The following is a 22,242-nucleotide window of genomic DNA, read 5'->3' on the forward strand; positions in this document are numbered from 1 at the left end:
TAACCAAGACAAATACTAGAACTGTATTTCATGGTTGGGCCATGAGTGTACTATGCCTCTTGAGGCCACCTGCCTCAAAAAGCCACTCCTGAATATTGGGGAACCCTTTAGAGGCATCATGAATGGGTCTGCAGTCAAAAGGCTAAATTGTTCAAATTCTGTATGCGCACAGGACTTTTAGATCCTGGAATATGGTTGGTGTAGTTTTCCAGGCTACTTTGGAAGGACTGAAATGGCCTTTATGCTTCAGGTCAGTACATGAGAATTTGGCTGCAATCCTAACCACACTTTCCTGAGAGTAAGCCGCATTGAACAAAATGCAACTTATTTCTGAGTAGACCTGATTAGGATTGTTCCCTTTGTCATTTATTTTTTTTAGAATAATTCTATCCTGTCTTTCTAGTTTAAAAGCAAACCAACCAATCCTCAAGATAATGTACCAATAATAATAAAAACAATAATACGCAGCAAATTAAAACAATAGCAACAGAAGCATTGCATAAAAAGCAAAGGGGGGGGAGTGTGACAAAACCATACATGAGTGAATAGTCTAGTGGAATGGGCATGTTTTCTGGTGGAATGAACCATCTGTTTAAAGGCTGCCATGGAAGTCAAGGTGAACTTCCGCTGGGGAGAGTTTTTTTTTTGGGGGGGGGCACTACTGTATAAATAGGACAAGATTATGAATTGCCTTAAAATTAAGAGCAAAGGTGGCTTGAGCCAGATCCAACTGGTGTTGGGGGCCAGCTTCGTTGGTACTGCTGATAACAATTCCACATCTCAACATTGTTGGCCTTTATGTTTTGTGTCTCTTTTTTTTTTTAATAGCAAAAAGAACTTCACCATTTATCCTATACCCAAATCCTAACCTGTGTTGTATTCTGCCAAATGTCAGCTGGCGTTCTGGCAAACAGCAGCTTCAATGGCACAGGTACCCTATTGACCTATTAGATTGATGGCACAATCCTATTTTGTGCTAGAACAGGCAGGCCAGGAGGCCTGTGCTGTACCCAGCACAAAATAGGGGCCCAAAGTGGCTCAGCCGGAGACAAGGGGAAACTCTTTCCCTTATCCCCAGGTAAGTCACCACAGCCCCAATGGGTCTCTTCAGACTTACGTCACCTCAGGAGGTGGCATAAGTCTGAGGAGAGTGGAGCAGCTTGCAGTCGTTCCGTGCTGCTTGGGAACAGGGGCTAGGATCTGGCATATCTGCCTTGTTCCAGCCCTGCCTCCTGCTCTCCACCCACCTGCCCCCAGGACTGTCCTCCCCTGCCCTGAAACACCTCCCTCCTGCCTACTCTCCACCTCCTCCCCCAGACCCTTGTGTTGGCCGAGCTCGGCTGACACAAACCTCCCCTTGCAGGTCGGCACGGAGGCTGGATTCATCCTCCGGGGACCGGTATGCGTCCCTGCACTGTCCCAGCCAACTCTCAAGGAGGCAAAAATGTGCCTTATGGCACATTTGGGACCCTCCTGGGCTGGTGCAAGGGCACGTTAGGATGGTGCCCTGAGTGAAATAATACATTGGCATTTTTAATTTGCTGTGGGACAAAAAAAAAAAAAGCATGTTCAACAGCAAGGCAAATGGTTTTATTCAGTTTAGGGAATGGTGAAGATTCTACCTTGACAATAGATTCCCCAGAGCTACTGTGTTTTGCCTGGCGTGGACTCTATTAGAGAAGTCAAGTAGCCTCCAGCCCTCCCACTGTAAATCAGTTGGTATAGCAAAGAGTTTGTATTTTGTTGTAGTTGTGTCTACTGACTTTTGTTTGCTGCATTGACAAAAGCTCCAGTTCTTTCTCCAGAATTCAGTTTTTTCCAGCAAGCTCCCCACTTGCAGGGGTTTATCCCTCCACATCACATTTATCACAGAACTGTGGTGTCCTTGGCTCACCGAGAACTTCACCAGGTAGAAATGCTTCTGATTCAAACCCAAGGATACGCATGGATGCTACATGTGCTCATTTATTTGATAAATGAAAAAGAATGAGACCTGCAAAAGTGCATGCTGAATTACACCAAGGAGAGGGAAATCTGTTTTTAAAGGATTCGCATCTCAAAGGAAGGCAAATAAATTAAAACATCAAAGTGATCAGCTCCCTCAAGGGTTGCAGTATTTGGATAAATTGTCAGTGACCAAGAGTGCAACAAGTTTGCTAGTAGCATTGATTTTCACCTTTTGAGTTAGACAAACATTTTTCATTGGCAAATATTAACTGCTTGTTAAGTGCTTTGATGGCCAAAAATATTGAATTCCATAATTAATTGGCCCTTTAGTTTTCCTTATCATTAAGCAGTGGAGATTACATAGGACACTGAGGCTTGTTTAAGCCAACACATCTTGTGCCTAGTATACAGTAATCAAATATCACAGTGGATTATTCCTGGCTGCTTTTTGGTAAGCTCATCTTAGTTCCTTCTGTAGTAAAGCTTTACTCTTCTGCTATCAATTATAAAGGGGCGTTTGCTTAAGCTACAGATTTAACCTTTTGATTCTAGAGGATTCAGGGCATTAAAGACCCTTAAAATAGTAGGCAACTGACTGGAGCATGTTTCATTAAGGTCTGTTGTACACAGAGTATTATTTGACTGTAATATATATCCTGTGCTCTAAGCTCACTGTTCTCGAAGGAGGCATGGATTGTAGATCAGGCACCTGATCAAACTGGATTGGGAACTTGAATGGGACCTGGAGATGAGTGCTGATATCATTCCTACCCACTTGACACAAACGGAGGCCCAGTTCCCTTACTTATTTGAAAGCCTACTACAGGAACACTTGCTCCTGCTCCCCTTCTTTTGTCTTTGATTTGCCTCTCTCTGCAGACAGAGGGATTGCTACCAGTATTTCTTATTCATTGCCCACTGTAGGAGAAGGTCATAGACCATGTTCCCCCTTATTTTTTAGGGTCATGTTACATGCCTTACTCTCAGCTGGTGGGGCGGGGGTGTCTGTCTGCTCTCAGGCAACCCTCCTGACTGAGTTACCAGTATGAGGGGAAGGTGGGGAATGTCTTGGCCAAAGGTCCCTCTCAGCTGTCCTCCCCATTCTCTCTCTTCTATAGAAACCTCTTTTCTTTCTTGTTGCCTAGGGAAGACTGATGGAGATATGGAGGTAAATTGCCCCTTAGGTTACAAAAATGGGGAGGTTTGTTTAAATCCGTAATAAAGGAAAACATTTATTGGAATAAAAAGGGAAAAGTAGAAGACAAATTCTAAATATACCTAGTTTCTAATAGCACTTCCTGACATATATAGTGACTTCTAATTCAACATCTTAGGTGTTCTCAAATTGGGGTCCCTACTACTTTAAATTATGTGATCCTCCCCTGCCATTCCTGAGTGTGGCCTCACTCAAGCAACCATTTATGCGAGAACCTGGCCACAGTCACAGCTTTGTAGACTCATTTTTGAACCATCTGAGCTGATGGATATTTCATAGTCCAAATCCACGAATATCAGGACACATAATGTGGCTACTGGAGCAAATCTGCGTTTGTGGCAGCAGAAGAGGCTTGTGCAATTGAAAGCAGCATTGTTTGCATTTGCCCTAGGCCAGGGGTCTCCAAACCCCAGCCCGGGGCCCAGATGTGGCCCACGGCAAGCCTCTGTCTAGTCCATGGCCAACCTCTTGTCCCCTGAAAAGCTCTGGCCCACTTGGCCAAAGATGACTGGAATTATGCTCTGGTTGTGTCTGGAAGGTGTTCCAGGGCCAGAGAGGTTGAATGAATGATCCCATTCATTCATTTATTCACTCATCTAAGTTCCATCTCTAATTTATTTAAATAAATTTTATATTTAAATTTTTTTTCGGCCCTCAACACCGTGCCAGATATTTGATGCGGCTCTCTGACCAAAAAGTTTGGAGACCCCTGCCCTAGGCCTTGGAGAGATGAGAGCATGGAGCAAGCTGCTAAGTTTCATGGAGTCTGTGGGAATGCATTATGCAGTTAGAACTACAGTTTTGAAGTTACAGATGGACGGATGTCAGGAACTGTGAGTTGGCATCATAAATAATTTATGGCACTGGACCATCTTGTTCTAATTACATACTGCAGGTTATGTCAAGAGTAAACATAAATGACCATGTCAATCGTTGAGAGAGGAAAAATGCTTCAAGCTTGTGATATTCTAGGAGCTTTCCTGCCATAAGAGGGGCAAATAAGGACAAAACCCTCCCAAACAAACTGCAGGCAAAGTATGTTTGGGGGATGTAGTGATGTTTGGCAGCAGAAAAGAGATGAACTTTTTTCTGTCTCTCACCCCCAGTCCTCAGAACACAGCCACAATTTTGCATAAATGCAAAAGCTTGCAATATAGATGTTTTCATCTTACGTTCGATTCTGAACAGCAAGGGAGTGCTTCCAAATCTCGTTCTTTTACCTGAAGGCCTAATAAAATGTAACAGCGAGAGTTGTGACAGCCTAATCAATCCTGTTGTCTGCCAGTTAGGCAAAAACGCCAAGACCTCATTGCCAAAACAGCACAGAGGATGCTGACCATGTAAGGGATGCTAACGGGGCTGTAGTAGTTCCCATGCAACTGCAACCTCACTGTCTCCAGAGAAGGGTGGTTTGATCCTCTGTTAATTCAATAGTGACAATAAGTTCATGCTGTGTATTCGGAATGTGCTGTAATGTGTTCTCTGATGCCACAATGGCCACTGCTTAAAACATACGCAAGTAAGCATTTGGCAAGTGGCCGTGGTTGCTCATCCTCCTAATGTGTGGATAGTCAGATGAGATGAACATAAGAATGTAAGAAGAGCCCCCCACTGGATCAGGCCATAGGCCCATCAGTTTCCTGTGACTCACAGTGGCCCACCAGATGCCTCTGGGAGCACACAAGACAAGAGACCTGCATCCTGGTGCCCTCCCTTGCATCTGGCATTCTGAAGTAGCCCACTTCTAAAATCAGGAGGTTGCACATTACACATCATGGCTTGTAACCCGTGATGGACTTTTCCTCCAGAAGTTTGTCCAATTCCCATTTAAAGGCATCTAGGCCAAGACATGTAGCCAGACTCTCCCAAGTCTCTCCCTTGCAGGTTTCAGTCTTGCATCTAACTATTCACACATTACAAAGACACTTTTCTGGGCATTTTCTGGTATGATATAGTTATTAAGATAATGAACTGTGGGAGCTGATAGCCCTATTTCAAATCTCATCCCAATCATGAGCTTGTTGGGCGGCTTTAAGGCATAGCTTACTCTCAGCCCCTCACCCCAATCTATAATATAGGAAAAAATGCTGCTCTACCTTACAGGGCTCATTGCTGTAAAAGTTAGTAAGGTCATGTATGTATGAAATATTTTAAGCCCTTGGGAAAGACAGCTTTGCGTAATTATTTAAATGCTTATTTGTTCTGTTCTGACCTTTCGAGGATATGTGTCGGGCAATCAACTGAGCATCATTCGTTCACACACACACACTTGGAATGCCTGAGGTGTGCTTCATGATGTATTTGTAACATACTTGGATTTTTGCTTTAAGTCTTTGCATAAAACTCTCTTCCTGATGTTACACTTGTTTAACCACCACAGATAACACAAGGTAGTCATTGTGGGTTAACAGAGTGATCGCCATAGGAATATAACAAGCCCTTTGAATTGCACAGTCTGCTAAAAGCCCTGCATGGATATTCTCTCCACAGCCAGTTGACCCACTCGGTAAAAGGTCAGCCTTCAGCATAGGTCAAAAGAGCCCTCTGTGCATCAAGGGAAGGCAGGATCACGCATATATTGCCACCCAACATCTTAGCCTGAGTCTTCCCTGCGCCTGCTGAAATACCTTTGTCTGCAAAAGGAGTAATAAAGGAACTTACCTTCAGCAGTGCATGAATGGAAGCACTTTTTTAAATGACTTGTCCTAGCATATGTGTGTGTGCTGTCATGAGTTCCTAAGCTTTGATGGGGCACAGCACACTCTTGCCTGTGTGGCATAAGGTTACTGTAACAGTCTTTTTTAATGGTGATGTTGATTTTCCTGTTTCCCTTCTTTATATTCTTGTTGCTAATCCTGTGAATGTGATTTATTAATGCTTTCCTCTGCACCCCCCCCCAACAAGCAGGAAATTATCCTGAAAAATATTCCTTCTGAACACTCGCAAACTCTATCTTTTAAGGAAAGTTGTCAGCTCACTGGATTGTAGTTGTCCACCCATACGTGATCAGCATAATGTACCATGCATTTTCTGTGTTTCATTCAAGGACCGTGTCTGACATCTAATTTCCATATCAAGACTGGAGAAAGCAAATATAAAAAGGAGAAAACCTGGATAATCCACACTGTTCCCATTTCCTTTTCTTTCTGAAGAAGCAGATTGCACTTTCCTCTCTGCTCAGCTTCTACCCTAAGCCCGACTGACCTCTCTTTTTCCTGGAGGCAGCCTAGCTTGCCCCATAATATCTCTCAGAGAGCAACCGCCCTTCCCAGTTTGGTGCTTCAGTGCTAATCCAGAGGAGCATTCACAACATGCTTCAACAGAGAGCAGAGATGATCTGCAATGATGGCAGTCCTAGAATATGATTTTTAGAATCTTGAGAGATTCCGTTTTTGAATAGGGCAAAATAACAGAAAGAAGAAATTGTACTGAGCTGTAGGAATAGTAAAAATTTTATATTCTAATCCCAAATCACTCCACTTTATGTGGAAAACTATCTAGGGCAGTAGTTCTCAAACTTTTAGCACCGGGACCCACTTTTTCAAATGAGAATCTGTCAGGACCCACCAGAAGTAACATCATTAAGCAGGAAAATTTTTATCAATCCTAGGCTGCAATCCTACCCTACTACTAGTTACTACTAGTTGGCAACCTTCAGTCTCGAAAGACTATGGTATCGCGCTCTGAAAGGTGGTTCTGGAACAGCGTCTAGTGTGGCTGAAAAGGCCGATTCGGGAGTGACAATCCCTTCCACACTGGGAGCAAGTGCAGTCTGTCCCTGGCCTGTCTCCCTGGCTATGGGCCTTCCTTCTTTGCCTCTTAGCCTCAGACTGTTGGCCAAGTGTCTCTTCAAACTGGGAAAGGCCATGTTGCACAGCCTGCCGCTGTGCCATGTGCCATGTGCAACATGGGCCGCTCAGAGGCCAGGGTTTCCCACTTGTTGAGGTCCACTCCTAAGGCCTTCAGATCCCTCTTGCAGATGTCCTTGTATTGCAGCTGTGGTCTACCTGTAGGGCGCTTTCCTTGCACGAGTTCTCCATAGAGGAGATCCTTTGGGATCCGGCCATCATCCATTCTCACGACATGACCGAGCCAACACAGGCGTCTCTGTTTCAGTAGTGCATACATGCTAGGGATTCCAGCATGTTCCAGGACTGTGTTGTTTGGAACTTTGTCCTGCCAGGTGATGCCGAGAATACGTCGGAGGCAGCGCATGTGGAAAGCATTCAGTTTCCTCTCCTTACCCAAAGTCCCATTTACTACCATTGTTAAAAGCATATACATAGTAGCCTGTTAAAAGTGCAAATCTGTAATGCATCCCCAAATGCAGTCACATGCCATAGTAGCATCAAGTCTGATACTGTTAAAAATAAAATATTGAGATGAATGGGGACCCACCTGAAATTGGCCTGCGACCCACAGTTTGAAAAACACTGCTCTAGGGCCTTTATCATGATTGCAGATGATCGGTAAAGTGTCAGTATACTCAGAACGTGTACTGTTTTTACAAAACAGTAGTTTGCTAATCTTTCAGAAGCTAAACATGATCACTTGAAGCAAATTTGGAGAGCTTTAAGGTGAGGGAATAAAAGACAGGGGAAAGCATTAAAAATAGAATATTGTTCAGTATTTCAATGCTTGGGGCATGTGGTTTAGAGAGCAGCTGTACTTTTAATGCAGTCTTGCTCAGGGACATAGTCTAGCAAGAAATCATAGTTTTCTGCCCAGTGACTGGACACAGCCCAACTGTCCCCTATTTCTGTAGGCACAGTCAACTAGCTGGGGCAGTGTAATTTTCCCCAAGATGGAGGAGCAAATTCCCAGCAATTGGTTTGAACCAAGCCGATCTATTTTCTGAAGTTCTTGTTAGAAAAGCGGGGGGGGGGCAGTAGCTTGGATTGAAACCAGGACCAGGGAGCAGTGGTTTCAAATCCTGCTTAACTAGTAAGTTAGATAGTAGCTTTGAACAATTCACTTCCACCCAGCCTCAGATTTCCATCTGAAATAAATGGGGATGTTTTACTGGAGACAGCTGATCAGGAAAAGTCAGTTATGCTATATTTGGTAGTACTTTGTAAGGATTCCTTAATCTTTATAATATAATGTTAATATGTCTGCAGATGCATTAAAAAAATACAATATTTGAAACAATCCAGTGTGTTCATTCAGAGCCTCAAATAGGTCAACTGAGGTTGGGCTGAATCCAAATCAATTTGCCTAACTTCTTTTATAACCACATTATGCTTTTGTTCTCTAAAACAACCCATCTTAACCCCTTTGACTGACATACTTTCTCTTGTGATCTGTGTTCCTGTACAGTGCTTTGGCTCTGGCATACATTTTTACAGATGTCGTTGCTTCCAAAGTGTAACATGTGTTCATGTGCTGTATATACCAAGCTTGTTATATGCGTGCCCTGAACTCAAAAGTATTTTATTTTAAGACTCTGATGAGGTACTGACTAGCCCAAAGTTATCCAGTGAACTTTGTGACTGGGCAGGGATCTTAACCTGGGTTTCCTTGGTCCAAGTCTGATATTCTGCCTGCTACACCACACTGGCCCTCCAAATAGGGTCACCCAGAAAGTAATGCACCACATTTTTTTTCTTCAACAATTATTTATTGAACACAATGAAACTTACACACAAGAAAGAATGATGTTTCTTCTACACTCCCTATTTTTCCACGTAATCTCCATCCAGTTCTGTGGCCTTCCTCCAGCGAGACACAAGGGCATGTATGCCCTGTCGGTACCACTCCTTGTTCTGGTCACAAAGCCATTTCTGCACTGTGCGAATCACCTCTTCGTCATCCTCAAAATGTCTTCCGCGAATGGCATCCTTTAATGGCCCAAACAAGTGGAAGTCTGAGGGAGCTAGGTCAGGGCTGTAGGATGGATGGGGTAACACAGTCCAACCCTGTTTAGTGATGTGTTCCGAAGTCCTCAAACTTGTGTGAGGCCGAGCATTATCAAACATTCACCTGGGTTGTTATGGCGCCGAAGTCGCTGGAAGCACTTCTTGAGTTTGGTTAATGTCTTCACATAAGCTTCAGAATTAATGGTGCTGCCTCTTGGCATCACATCAATGAGTATGATGCCCTCACAGTCCCAAAACACAGTGATCATGACCTTACCGGCGGAAGCAGTTGCTTTGAATTTTTTCTTCTGTGGAGATTGAGGATGACGCCATTCCATCGACTGTTGTTTTGTTTCGGGCTCAAAATGGTGAACCCAGGTTTCATCACCTGTCACAATCCTGGACAAGAACGCTTCCCCCTCATCTTCAAAACGTTTCAGCAACTCAGAAGAAATGTTTTTTCTGAGAGATTTGTGGTCCACCGTAAGACAGCGCGGAACCCATTGTGCACACACTTTTGAGTAATCAAGAGCACGGATGATTGCATCCACACTTCCTTTGCTGATTGACAGCTTCAGCGCCAACTGCCTAGTCGTTATGCGTCGGTCCTCATGAATGAGCACTTCAGCAAGCTGCGTCTTGTCAGGTGTGACAGCCGTGGATGGCCGCCCCGAACGCTGCAAATCTTGGAGCTCTGCCAAACTGCCTTCTAATGGCCTCGCCCTCTGTGCCCAGCGACTAACCGTACTTCAGTCGACTGCAGATTCTCCATAAACTGTACACAAACGTTTGTGAATTTTCCCAACAGTTTCTTTCTCCGCAGTGAGAAATTCAATGACGACACGCTGCTTGTAATGTACATCACTTACAGACGCCATTTTGAAACACTGCTGCAGCTACACTATCTGTCTGAAGAAACCAAAAATTTGTGTGTGCACTCCTGAAAATTCAAATAATGTATATCTAAAGTTTCGCATTTGTACCATTACTGTAGGCTGAGAAAAAAAAATGTGGTGCATTACTTTCTGGGCGACCCTCGTATATTTGTTTAAAACTTTAGCTGGAGCAGAAAAAATGAAGGAAAAAAAAATCTGTTTGGCAATCCACATTTTAAAAAATGCAAAAATTCTCCAAAAATTCAAATATTTTCCCTCCAAATTGGATTGCAAACAAAAAGTCTCAGGGCTTGTTGAGAGTTTTAACAGTTGTGTGTGTTAACTGTGACTTGATATGAGTTAGCTGGTCAGCATTCTGAATTGTGGTTATATTATTATTATCATTATCATTATCAACAACAGCAGCAGCAGCAGCAGCAACAACAACAACAGCAGCAACAACAACATACTGCTTTTCAACTAAACGTTCACAAAGCGGTTTACAGAGAAAAATCAAATAACTAAATGGCTCCCTGTCCCAAAAGGGCCCACAATCTAAAAAGATGCAAATGAATACCAGCAGACAGCCACTAGAACAGACAGTGCTGGGGTGAAGTGGGCCAGTTACTCTCCCCCTGCTAAAAAAAGGAGCACCCACTTGAAAAAGTGCCTCTTACCCAATTAGCAGGGGTTATTCTTTTTGTTATGTTTATGTTATTCTTTACGTTAAGAATATTTATGCATTGCTTTTCAGCAAAAAAGTTCATGGTTTTACACAGCAAAAATAAGTTGTCCCCTGTCCAGATAGAGCTCACATTCTAAAAGAGATGCAAAAGAAAACCCCAGCAAGCAGTTGCTGGACGAAAAGACACTATGCTGGATGAATAACGGTAGTTGTCCTGGCTCCTGCTAAATATCAGAGGTTCACCACTTTAAAACGTCTCTCTGCCCAGTTAGCAGGGATTGTATTTGGCCTTGAGTGGCCATTCGTTGCAGCGCAGAGTCACTGGGCAGAGTTGAATCTTTTGTTGTATGTGGGATGCCTGCAGTGCTAGCAGAGTGCTGGGGGTGTGGGCCGCACCTGATGACACGCACAGGAGGGAGACACCACTACTAGCCAAATTTTTTTTAATCTTGGTATTTTCAAATAATACCATCATGTTATACAGGTGAGCGTCACTTAGCGACGTCCTGGAAGATAAACAGGCCAATGTTTGATTCAGTCCATTAAGTTTCTTCAGTGACCTGCAGAAATTATGAAATTCTGTTAGCCGTCAGTCTGCATGCTTTGGCACATGTTCTTAACCTTCTCTTTTTATCCACAGTGTTCATATAAGTGCATGTTGCAGTATAGCTCTGTGATCAGTAGCAACTACATCTTTCTTTTTTCTTCTCTAGACCATCCTTGGCCATAAAGGGCCCATTACAGCAGTGGCTTTTGCTCCAGATGGACGGTATCTTGCTACTTACTCCAACACAGATAGTCATATCTCCTTTTGGCAGGTAAGACATTTCAAAGAGAGCAGCTCTCTTGCCATCTTTGAATGCCATTATCTAGTTTCAACTATTTTTCTCCTGAAACTCTCAAAGGGTATTTCAAGTTCACTGGGATGACGCCTGTCCCTGGTTGAGTAGGCAGGGACAACCACTAAAGATTGCCTCTTCAAGGCAAGCATCCCAAACCAACTATATCTAGTGTGCAGTGCAGAAGGGTCTTGATGGAGCTCTCTGGGCTCCACATGATGTTTAGGCCTCAGCTTCTTCCCCTTCCCTCTCCACTTTCAAGTCATAAGAACAGCCCCCTGGGCCATAGGCCCATCTAGTCCAACTTCCTGTATCTCACAGCAGCCCACCAAATGCCCCAGGGAACACACCAGATAACAAGAGACCTGCATCCTGGTGCCCCCCCTTGCATCTGGCATTCTGACTTAGCCCATTTCTAAAATCAGGAGGTTGCACATACACATCATGGCTTGTAACCCGTAATGGATTTTTCCTCCAGAAATTTGTCCAATCCACTCTTAAAGGCACCTAGGCCAGATGCCGTCACCACATCCTGCGGCAAGGAGTTCCACAGACTGACCACATGCTGAGTAAAGAAATTTTTTTTTTGTCTGTCCTAACTCTCCCAACACTCAATTTTAGTGGATGTCCCCTGGTTCTGCTGTCAGAATGAATGGAGCCAGTTCCACTTGCCCTGTGCTCCATTGTGGTCAAAATCAGGCTTCAAGTGCAGCAGCACTCATTATCAGCTTCTGCACAGGCTATTCACCTGGCCCTTCAGCACCAGAGAGACAGGAGAGTCACCAGTGCCATGTGTGTATCTGGACTCCCTCCCCTTCATACCCTTCATATTGAACAGGTAAGAGATTACACAGGCCACTGTTAAGCTGGTTAGATGCCACATCAGAGCGGGACACAGTGGGAAGTATCTCCTCAAGGGAAGACCTGGGATGGAAGAGGGATATTTGCCTTCAAATATTGTTACCACAGAAACTGATGAGGGGTGAATAAAGTCTGAGCCTCCCATGTATCCTTTCCCAGTTTTAGTGGGCTTTGGCTTATCCCTCCCTCTCTGAAATGGGTCAAAGCCTCTGTGTCTTAGGAGTGAGGAGTGGACCTCACAGGTGTTTCAAGGCCTAGTTCTCCTTCCAAGAAATCCCTTAAGAGAAGGGAAAGTCATATAGGCACCCTCTCCTCTTGTTTCTGTACCACCTCATCATCATCCTATCCCTGCTGAGTCTGGGGATTACGGTGATGCTGGCACTGTTGGAAAATTTGAAACTCAACCTCCATAGTACCCCAGAAAGAAAGGAACCTGGGGATGGAACTTTGGGCACTTCAGTTCCCTTTGCCCTTCTTGAGGTGAGAAGTTTGCGGGGTTCAGGCTTCAAAAGGAGCACTCTCCAAGAAAAGCCTGGGACAGTTTCCTCCACCTAAGAGAGTTAGGCTTATTGTAGAGAATTATATTTCCAGTTTCTGTCTTGGTCAGCACTTGTTCATGAAGGTCATGTACCAAGTGGTATCTCACATCACTATATTTGGAGCATGCACTACCTTTCTCTGATTGTGTCAGTCTCATACAGCTCTAATTTATCTTCATTAATCTGAATGGGCTTTGTTTTGTCTATATCCACATCCCTTAATAGCTTATTATTAAGTCATAACACCTCTCTGCACATTTTTGATTCAGAAGATATATTTGGATTCTTTTGAGGAGTGGGCAACAGTAGTCTGCTTTAGACCTACCCAGCTAATCACCCCATTGCCAAGGAAAAGCAATTAACCACTGGTTATTTCCTGCCAGAGCATTCTCCAGCCCAGTCTGCATCAGTGGCCTATTAGCTTTGGATTGTCACTGACTGGTACCTTTAGTTTGAAATCTAGAGGGGCAGCTCTAAGCTGAGACTTTGTTTCCATCGTAGCTTGGAGCTGCAGATGACTCTGTTGGTGGCTCTGAAGATTACTCTGTTGGTTGGGGATTTAGCCTATCTATTAGGATGGATTTGGGGTCATAATTTTTGCACAGCTTCCATTTATGACATCCGGCTGGAGGTGGAAAAAAGATACACACCCTCTCCGGTAATACTAGAACCCAGGGTCATTCTGTAATTGGCAGGAGATTTAGGACAAACAAACAAAAAGTGCTCATTTATATAGTGTGTAATTTTGGGGACTTGGTAGTGGCAGCTTGATTTAGCTTAAGCCATTTCTGCCAACGTTGCATATACACAACAGGGATCAAATGTGTACACCTTTGGGCTGGGCAGAAAAGGGTTAAAAGGAATTGGACAAATGCATGGAGGGGTTGGTTTATCAGCAACAGTTAATAAGGATGGTTATTTGGAACCTTCAGGTTTAGTGGAAGTGTAGCGAAGGCTATTGCCTTTGTACCCACTAGTGAGCTTCCCAGAGGCATCTAGTACTGTGAAAAGCAGGATGCAAGCCTTGATGGACCTTGGTTCAATCCGGCAGGACTCTTATGTGCACACAAATCTTTCAGGTAGATTTTACCCTTTGTTTTGAATCGCAGATATCTCTGTGAACACTGAAGGAAGCTCTGACAGCAAAATTATTGCTTCCCTGGATTCAGTATTCCTGTAACTATCGGCTAATAGTATATATTTTTAATCTACCATGATTTCCTGCATGTCATTCAGTGATAGCTGAACATGCCGTTAAGAGCATTGAATTATTATCCATCATCATACACTGTGTGATTTCTGAAGCAGTGAATAAGAACTGTAAAAACCCTCTTCCATCACTTGCATATATTTAGCTGAGTTACATGGGAAGATCTAGAAAGCAATCAGACGTATTGATTGAGATGTTTTACATGATCATCTAAGATTGCAGGGGGTGGAGGGGCAATCTTCCTTATATAAGCAGGTGCTTGGGCGTATAAACAGCCTCACATAAGTCTGTAGTGTTTAAATGTAATGTTGTTTTGTTTCTTTAATGTAGCTTTAACATAAAGAGTTAAAGTAAGCCAACACGTTGTGTTTTAAAACGTGACCTAGTGCACTAGTGATTCTCCTCCCCACCCCCATGGTCTATTCAGCACTACTATTAATGCAGGAAAATCAGTAACATTAGTCATCTTAAAAGGGTTATTACTCAAGATGATTTAAATTGTGAAAATGTCAGTGGAGCTTGCATGCTCCCTGCTACAGATACCATGATTTACACTCTCTGACACCATTCTGCTGCTGAGAAGGACCAGAAAAAAAGTAATGGCTTCTATGTTGCACTTATCAGAATTCAGAACATGATATCAGCAACAGCGCATCTTAAAATGTCCTAGGATATGCCAAGGTTTTCAGGTGTCAGAATCTTTGGCATGCATTTCAGACAGTCACACCACCTGTTCTATGTAAATTCAAAGATAGATCCTAATGTGTTTAGTTGGGGGTGGGGTGTGGGATGCAAGGGGAGTTTGGGAATAGGAGGAGTATTTAAGCCTTGTTGTAAAGCACATCACACATGTAACAAAGTGATATAAATGGAGTGCTTATCTCTTGAATTGGAAGCTCCAGTGTTTAAAGGTTTGTTCCCTTGATGGTTTGCTTAGAAAAATGATAGAAACATACAAAGGACTGCTGCCTGTTATTCTTTTCTGTCTTTTTTCCTTCTTTTTTTCAACCTGTACTCAAATGTCTGGAGCATACCTGCTCTGTTGTTCAAGAAGTTGCAGTGACCAGAGAGGACCTTTCTCCATCACTAAGTTGTACAAATGGAACCATTTTGAAACATACATATTACAACAGATACAGAAGACAACCTGAACTTACTTCATAGAACAGTTAATGATTTGCTTTATCAGTGTATATTGCTGTTGCAGGTTTTTTAAATAAAATTCAGTTTAGACTGAGTCTGAATTGACTGGAGTTTTAACAAAAATCCATCAAAACACTTCTGCTCCATTTCATTGATTTTGTGCTGGCCTGGGTGTTCCAGCAAGCGTATGGAGTCTTTGGTTCACTTCCTTGTTTGTTTCAGTGAAAGGGGGAAGCTTTTCACATGCAAAGGCTTGCGTCCACGGAGCTACTGCCCCCCATCAAAGTGTGTGGGGAAGCCACTTCCTGCACAAATGAGAATTATTAATGATTTAAAATGAATTTGAACCGGTCAAAGCACTTCGTATAATTTATTTCAGCCCTGAAGGTAGACCAACGAGTACTGTTGTTTTCATACCTGCAGACAAGGAGAGGTGCTTAGACTGAGTGAATAGTGACTTGACTCAAGCCACAATGATTCTAGGGAGTAAGGCTCACACTTATACATAGTACTAGCCCAGGCAAAAATGCCCATACCTGATAGGCCACTCAGCAGGGGAGGCAAAAAATGTCTTCCTCAGCCTTGTTAAACAGTGACTAAGTTAGACCTGCAGCCAGTGGAATAGCTAAGGGGGTTCAGGTGGTACCAGTTGCACCGGACATCAAGCTTCAGGGGGGCAACAAGCTGAGCTTAACTCTAGTGGCCAAAATTGTGAAAACCTTGGTATGTATGAATAATACCATCATGTTATATATCATTGGAAAGGTAATTTAATGTTGAATGCAATGAAACAAACTGCATTGGAATATATCTATATTCCATATAAATATATTTATTTATATATTTATTATATATTCCAATATAAATGGGCAGGAGGTCTGGTCTAGAGGGTAGAGCCTCTGTTAGCCCGAAGATAACATCAGAAGGTCGCCAGTTCGAGAACACCATCAGCTCCCTGAATGGCTGAGAATGGCGAGACCTTGAAGCAGCTGACAAGCCGAGCTGAGTGATTCCACCTGCTCTTGGTGTGGGCAAGAAGCGTCTTGGCTGCCCTCCATGTGAGAGACGGAGCTGCTTGTCAGCCTGCCTGGAAGAACTGGAGGCCAGAAGTGAGACCAAACCAGGAAGATCCTTTCTGAAATGTTGTTGGTTCTTGAAAGAGAGAACCTCTATGATCGTAAAAATTCCCTGGAGAGATTTAGAAACGCCTGCCTAAACTGCCTTGAATAAAGTCAGAGGAGTAATCCGATGACCAGAAAGGCAGTATATAAATACCGAGTTGCTGTTGTTGTTAGTAGTATTATTAGTATTAGTATCTGTATTCTATCAAAAGTCATGGCCAATTAACCAGAAAATGAAAATACAACTGCCTTATGGACCAAAAAGTGGATTTTCTTAACTCGAAACAGACCTATGCGGCTAAGGGCGCAATCCTAACCCACTTTCCAGCACTGGCATAGCTGTGCTAGTGGGGCATGTGCTGTATCCTGCAATTGAGGAGCATTCACAGAGGCCTCCTCAAGGTAAGGCAAGGCTTGTTCCCTTACCTCAAAGTTGCATTACCTTATTTTAGTGCTGGAAAGTGTGTTAGGATTGCACCCTAATTGTTCGGAGAGTCAATGACATGTTATCATGATACAGCATGAAACCAATAAGGTGTTAATACGAATCAGTTCTCATTTCCATGTTTCATAATACAGTTACCCCTACTAACTGGGTAAAAAGGCACTTTTTCAAGTGGTGCTCCTCTTATATATAGCAAGGGGGGAATAACCATCCATCCCAGCAGTGTATGAAACCAATCAGGGGCACACTTTTTATTTATTTACTTAATTAATTTGATTTTGTCTGGGAGGGGCTCCGAATCTTCTTTGACCCCCAGAAACCATGTGGAACACTAGCAAGCCGCACCCCTTATTTAATCTTACTGGATGAACCTAACGTAGCTAGTTTTCAGCCAGATTTACTTGCCTTATTGTGCCATCCCTGTGCTGCCATCTCTTGCAATACTGGTAGACTCATTCTCTTGAATTTGCATGGACCATAGCAGTGCAGCCTATAAGCTGAGCCACAACACTTGAAGACACAAATGTTTTCCTCTCTCCTGCCCTAAAAACACCTGAAGGCAGGAGCTTCCATTGCAAGAAAGACATTATACTTTATTGCGCAGGTATTTAACACAGAGCTCTTATTTTAAATTAATAATTACTGATATTCCCAGAATTAAAAGGAACCTGAGTTCAAGATCAGGATGCAGGAAAGCTGTAAAGTTCTTATTTCAGTTGTCAAATCTAAGTTCTTGTAAGTAATTAAATTGGAATAGTATAGAGCTATCTTTATTCTGTGTTTCAGTGTGTGATGAATAGAAAGTGGCCTTTCTCTTATTTACTAGCACAGATGAGGTAGAAAGTCATCTTCTAAACCTGGCAGGAAAATGGCTCCCAAAGTAATGAATCCTTTTAGCCTGCCATAACTGTATCGTCTTTATTGAACCCCCCTCCAAAGTAAACCTTAAAGCGTAGCCATTTTTAGGGCCTTGCATTGCAACTTCAATGAGAACACTGGCAAAATTTCTATTCTCACTGGTTAAAGCAGCAGCGTTGGTGTTAGAGGATTGAAATGAAAGTGCAGTTGTAAGAGGGGAGCCATGCTGCTTTAACCAGAAAGCCTTATCAAAGGGCTGCTGTTAGCATTTAAAGAAGGACTCTCTATACTTCACACTGTTTTTTGCTTCTCTTAAACTGATTCTTGTATTGATTGCCTGTTTCTCTTTTTTTTTTCCTGATATCAGATGAACACCTCTCTTTTGGGCAGTATTGGAATGCTGAATTCTGCACCGCAGCTCCGTTGTATTAAAACATACCAGGTGCCCCCTGTTCAACCTGCTTCACCAGGCTCCCATAATGCCCTCAGACTGGCCAGGCTCATCTGGACTTCCAACCGTAATGTCATTCTCATGGCCCATGATGGCAAAGAGCATCGATTCGTGGTGTAGATCCAGAGTGTTGTGTTTCTCTTTCTTGTCCTAAATACAGTTTTGTTTTAAAAGCCCCTGTAAATCTCTCTCCCTCTCTGTGATCTTAACACTGGAGGGCCCATGTCAGTGTCTGCAAAGGTGATCAACCAGGATTGGCCAGGTGGCATTTGTCTTAGGTCCTCTAGAGCAGAGCCCTGCTTAAGCCCACTGTTGACTTCAAGGGGTATACATCAGCTCTGCCGCTTATAGCAGTTATGCTAGCATATAGTTGTGTTTTTTTTTTTCTTGTAGGTAGGGAAAAGGGGAACCTTGAGAATGAGCCTGCCTTGTGGCATTTTCAGTAAATCTCTGGAAGATCTTGATTTAATTTGATTTTTTTTAAAGTCAACACTAAAGCTGGGCTGAGTTAATCACATTGAGAATAACTAAAATAATTCATAGGACTTAAAATATCTATTTGGAGGTATTTAGAATCTTGATGTTTACTGAAAGCTTATATGTTTACATGAATGTTTTTCCAGTGACTGTTGATGGATCATTGGCTTAGGAGTTTTAGGTCATGTTCCAAATCTCAGGCTTGGGGGGGGGGGGGGAGTTATAGCTTTGCACATGCATTCTCTTTGAAGTTTTTTGACTTACAGAAGAGAATCAGATAGTCCCACTGAGTGCATAAGAGCTCCCATATGTCCACTAGAGCTACTGGTTCACAACATTAAAGGTTTATTGTACCTGTCAGGCCTGGTATTTCATGAGAAAATATATGAGAAAGAGGATTCTACTTACTTTCAATCAGCTTGCTTCCTCATATACATCCTTGATTGCTTTGGGAATGACGCACACTTTAATGAGTGAACAGACAATTTTATGTTTCTTATATTGGATAACAGAGAATAATATTGTCTCTGTTAAATTTTTTAACAAAGAAAAATTGGCAAAGTCAGGAGAAACATAATATGAAGAGCAATGTTTTCACTGCTGCTTATGCAGGTGTGTCTCTACAAGTGGGGGTTTCACCCAATTTTCACTTGCAGGGAGATGAAGGTCCTCCATATTTATGCCACTAGAATTTGTTGCTGCATAAACTAATCACGATCTAGCACATTTTCAAGTTTTTGTTTCATTCAAGGGCAGAGATGTAAGAGTTGAAAGCCTTTGATGAGGAAGCACATCACGAATCATGATTGCAGAAAGTATTCCAAAGCAAGTTAACTATGGTCCAGTTTCAATATTTTTAAGCATTGTCCTTAACAAGAATGATCCATCTGCAATGTAAACAGTTGATGTTCACATATCGTGTATGTCTTGCATATTTATTTTTGTGTGAGGGCCACTTGGGTTGTGTTCACCAAACAGAGGAAAAAATTATAGAAAACATTTTACTTAAATGCTGGGGGGACGGATGGACTGTGTGACTATTTGCATGTCTGTTTCATCTTGCATTTCCTTTCTGAGAAATATTCAGAAAGAATACTCACAGTGTAAAACGGAGCTGGCAGTAAATTGAAAACTAGTATATGAATAAAAGGATATTATAGCTTCTGGTTTAAAACACATTGGATGCATTCTTTTCAGCACTGCTTCTGTGCAATCCCTACATAAATGAATGAGTCATGCAAGACTAGTGCAGTCCCTCCTCTCTCTTGTCCCAGTGGGGCTTGCATTGGAGCAGCTTCTGGTAGTTTGCATACATTGATTTTTTTTTTTAATGACTAGGTGGCCTGTTTAATACACTGTACGTGTAACTAGGATTATATAGGCCACGATCAACATATCTACTCACGCAAGACTTTAAAAGCAGAGCAAGTAATTGAAGACCATTAGGAATGTTTATCTCATCGTGCTGTAAATTTATATCCTTTTTAACTGTGGCAAAGCTAATAGAGTGTGTTTAGTGGTGATAAAAATTCTGCCATGGAATTTTGATGTTTTTAAAGTGAGCTGATGTGTTGTGCATGTGTACTGTATTTATGAAAAGTGACGGTGGGATTGGAAAGATGCAAAGAAATCCACAAAACATGTACATGTTGTCTATAGACTGAGAATGTTCTAGTAGTCCGTTTGAGAGCTGGCATCAATGAAAATGAAGAGACTTCTACTTGTTTTTCCATGGACATTCCAAAGTCTCATCTCCTTCTTTATTGTTCATCTATTATTTTTCTTCCAGTGTTCATGAGCCAGAGTTTAAAAGAGCTCTGATGCCTTGCAGAGCTCTGCACAATCAAGGGACTTTCCATCTCTTCATTGTTGGTTAGTGCTTCTTTCATGCAGTGAGAGTTCCTGCAAAGGACATCCCCAACACTGAGGAAACCTTAAGGATAAGGATCCTTAGTGTACATGAAACTCCAGGTAGTGCCACTTTTGGCAGAACTATGTGTTACAATAAACACAGGCTGTCATCTAAAATGACATCCCAATATTGAGTTCTTTACATTTGTAACATTGGGTAAGAGGCACTTTTTCAAGTGGGTGCTCCTCTTTTATTTAGCAGGGGGAGAGTAACTGGCCCACCTCACCCCAGCAGTGTCTATTCGAGTGGCTGTCTGCTGGTGTTCTTTTTGCATCTTTTTAGATTGTGAGCCCTTTTGGGACAGGGAGCCATTAGTTATTTAATTTTTCTCTGTAAACCGCTTTGTGAACCTTTAGTTGAAAAGCGGTATATAAATACTGTTAATAATAATAATAATAATAACATGTAAGGAAACGTATCCATGCCTCGCATCACAGCATTACACATTTCCTTGCACCAAAGTTGTGACATCGGGGCAAAGGCAATTCATTGCAAGGGAAGGAGGGAGAATTCAACATGCAGTTGCCATTTTTGCCAGCAGCCTATGTGTGTGTTGAAGCATATAGTTCCACTCTCTGGGTCTACCACAGTTTTTCCACTGCGCTGAAAGAATACAAATCTACTCAGTGCTGCTGCACAATCTGTTTGTTTCAGTGAGACTTGTGAAAAGGATCCATCTATTATTATTATGAAAGGTACCATTTATTATTTTATGAAGAGGGGGATGCGCAGCAGCTGAGTTGCACCTATAACTGTCCAATTTAAAAAAAAATTCTTAACATTTATTTCTGAAATTCCAATATTTTTTCGTATGGTTGTGGAAGAATGCAACACATAGCAATCATTAGCAAGCAGTAATTGGATGTAATGCAGGATTTTAAAATGCAGTGGGGCCTCAGTATCCATGGGAGGGTTGTTTCCAGGACTCCCCCGTAGATACCAAAAAATGTGGATGCTCAAGTCCCTATAAAATTGCATAGTGTTTTTAAGTGGTGGGCTTTAAGACCCAGTGGGTGCCCTGGCTTAGTCGGATACTTCTGTGCCAAAGTGTCTACAGGTTGGAGGGAGCAGCTGGGTCAGGTTCTGCAAGAGGCAGAGAGGGAAACGCAGCAAGCCAGAGCCTGCAGTTGTACATGGCAGCTGGGAAGGAGGAAGCAAGGGGAATTTTCAAAAAAATATATTAAATCCATGGTTGGTTAAATTATGGGTGAAAAGTTGCAGATAACAGCAGGCCCACTGTATTTTGAATGTTGTACTGGGGGTAGGGGAGTCTAAGCGTCTGTTTGCAGATATTGAACACATTACATTATGTCTGTTTTTTATTTTTAAAAACTCTTCAGAGCTTTCAAAGCAATTGGAAACCTAGCCTACAGCAAGTAGTACTGTATAGACGGGAACTCGGTGTCCACTGGTTTGGCATTCACTGATTTGACTCACCACTGATACCGGGGGTCCACCTTTAAATGCCTTGTAACAAAGAAAAAAATCACCAGAATCCAGTTTCCTACCTGTTAAACCACACTGCCTGCAAGCTTCTCAGGGTTAAAGAATTTCTTTATGAATGAAAAGAATTTCATTCCATTATTAGGTTCATTAGATTCCAGTATTCACCCCATCTAGTGGCTGAATGCAGTATAGATCTATACCAGCTATTTTCAAACTTTTTCATTTCATCGCACACTGACAAGGCACTAAAATTGCCAAGGCGCACCATCAGGTTTTTGACAATTGACAAGACACACCATACTGCCAGTGGGGGCTGACATGCCCTGTTGGTCCTACTAATAAATAACCTTCCCCCAAAT

The 22,242-nt window shown here is 42.5% G+C and overlaps 1 protein-coding gene across 4 annotated transcripts in view; it reads left to right on the top strand.

Annotated features, from left to right (window-relative positions):
* Nucleotides 1–20,744, top strand: part of WDR7 (WD repeat domain 7) — a 240,268-nt gene extending 219,524 nt beyond the window's left edge. For all 4 annotated transcript variants that reach the window (XM_066615954.1, XM_066615955.1, XM_066615956.1 and 1 more), the window contains 2 exons: nt 11,295–11,399; nt 17,965–20,744. In XM_066615954.1, coding sequence (XP_066472051.1) covers nt 11,295–11,399; nt 17,965–18,168 — 309 coding nt within the window. In that variant the 3' untranslated portion in view covers nt 18,169–20,744. The remainder of the gene's footprint in view (nt 1–11,294; nt 11,400–17,964) is intronic.
* The last annotated feature ends 1,498 nt before the right edge of the window (nt 20,745–22,242 follow it).

Source organism: Tiliqua scincoides, chromosome 2, assembly GCF_035046505.1.
Source record: "Tiliqua scincoides isolate rTilSci1 chromosome 2, rTilSci1.hap2, whole genome shotgun sequence".
NCBI classification, from domain to species: domain Eukaryota; kingdom Metazoa; phylum Chordata; class Lepidosauria; order Squamata; family Scincidae; genus Tiliqua; species Tiliqua scincoides.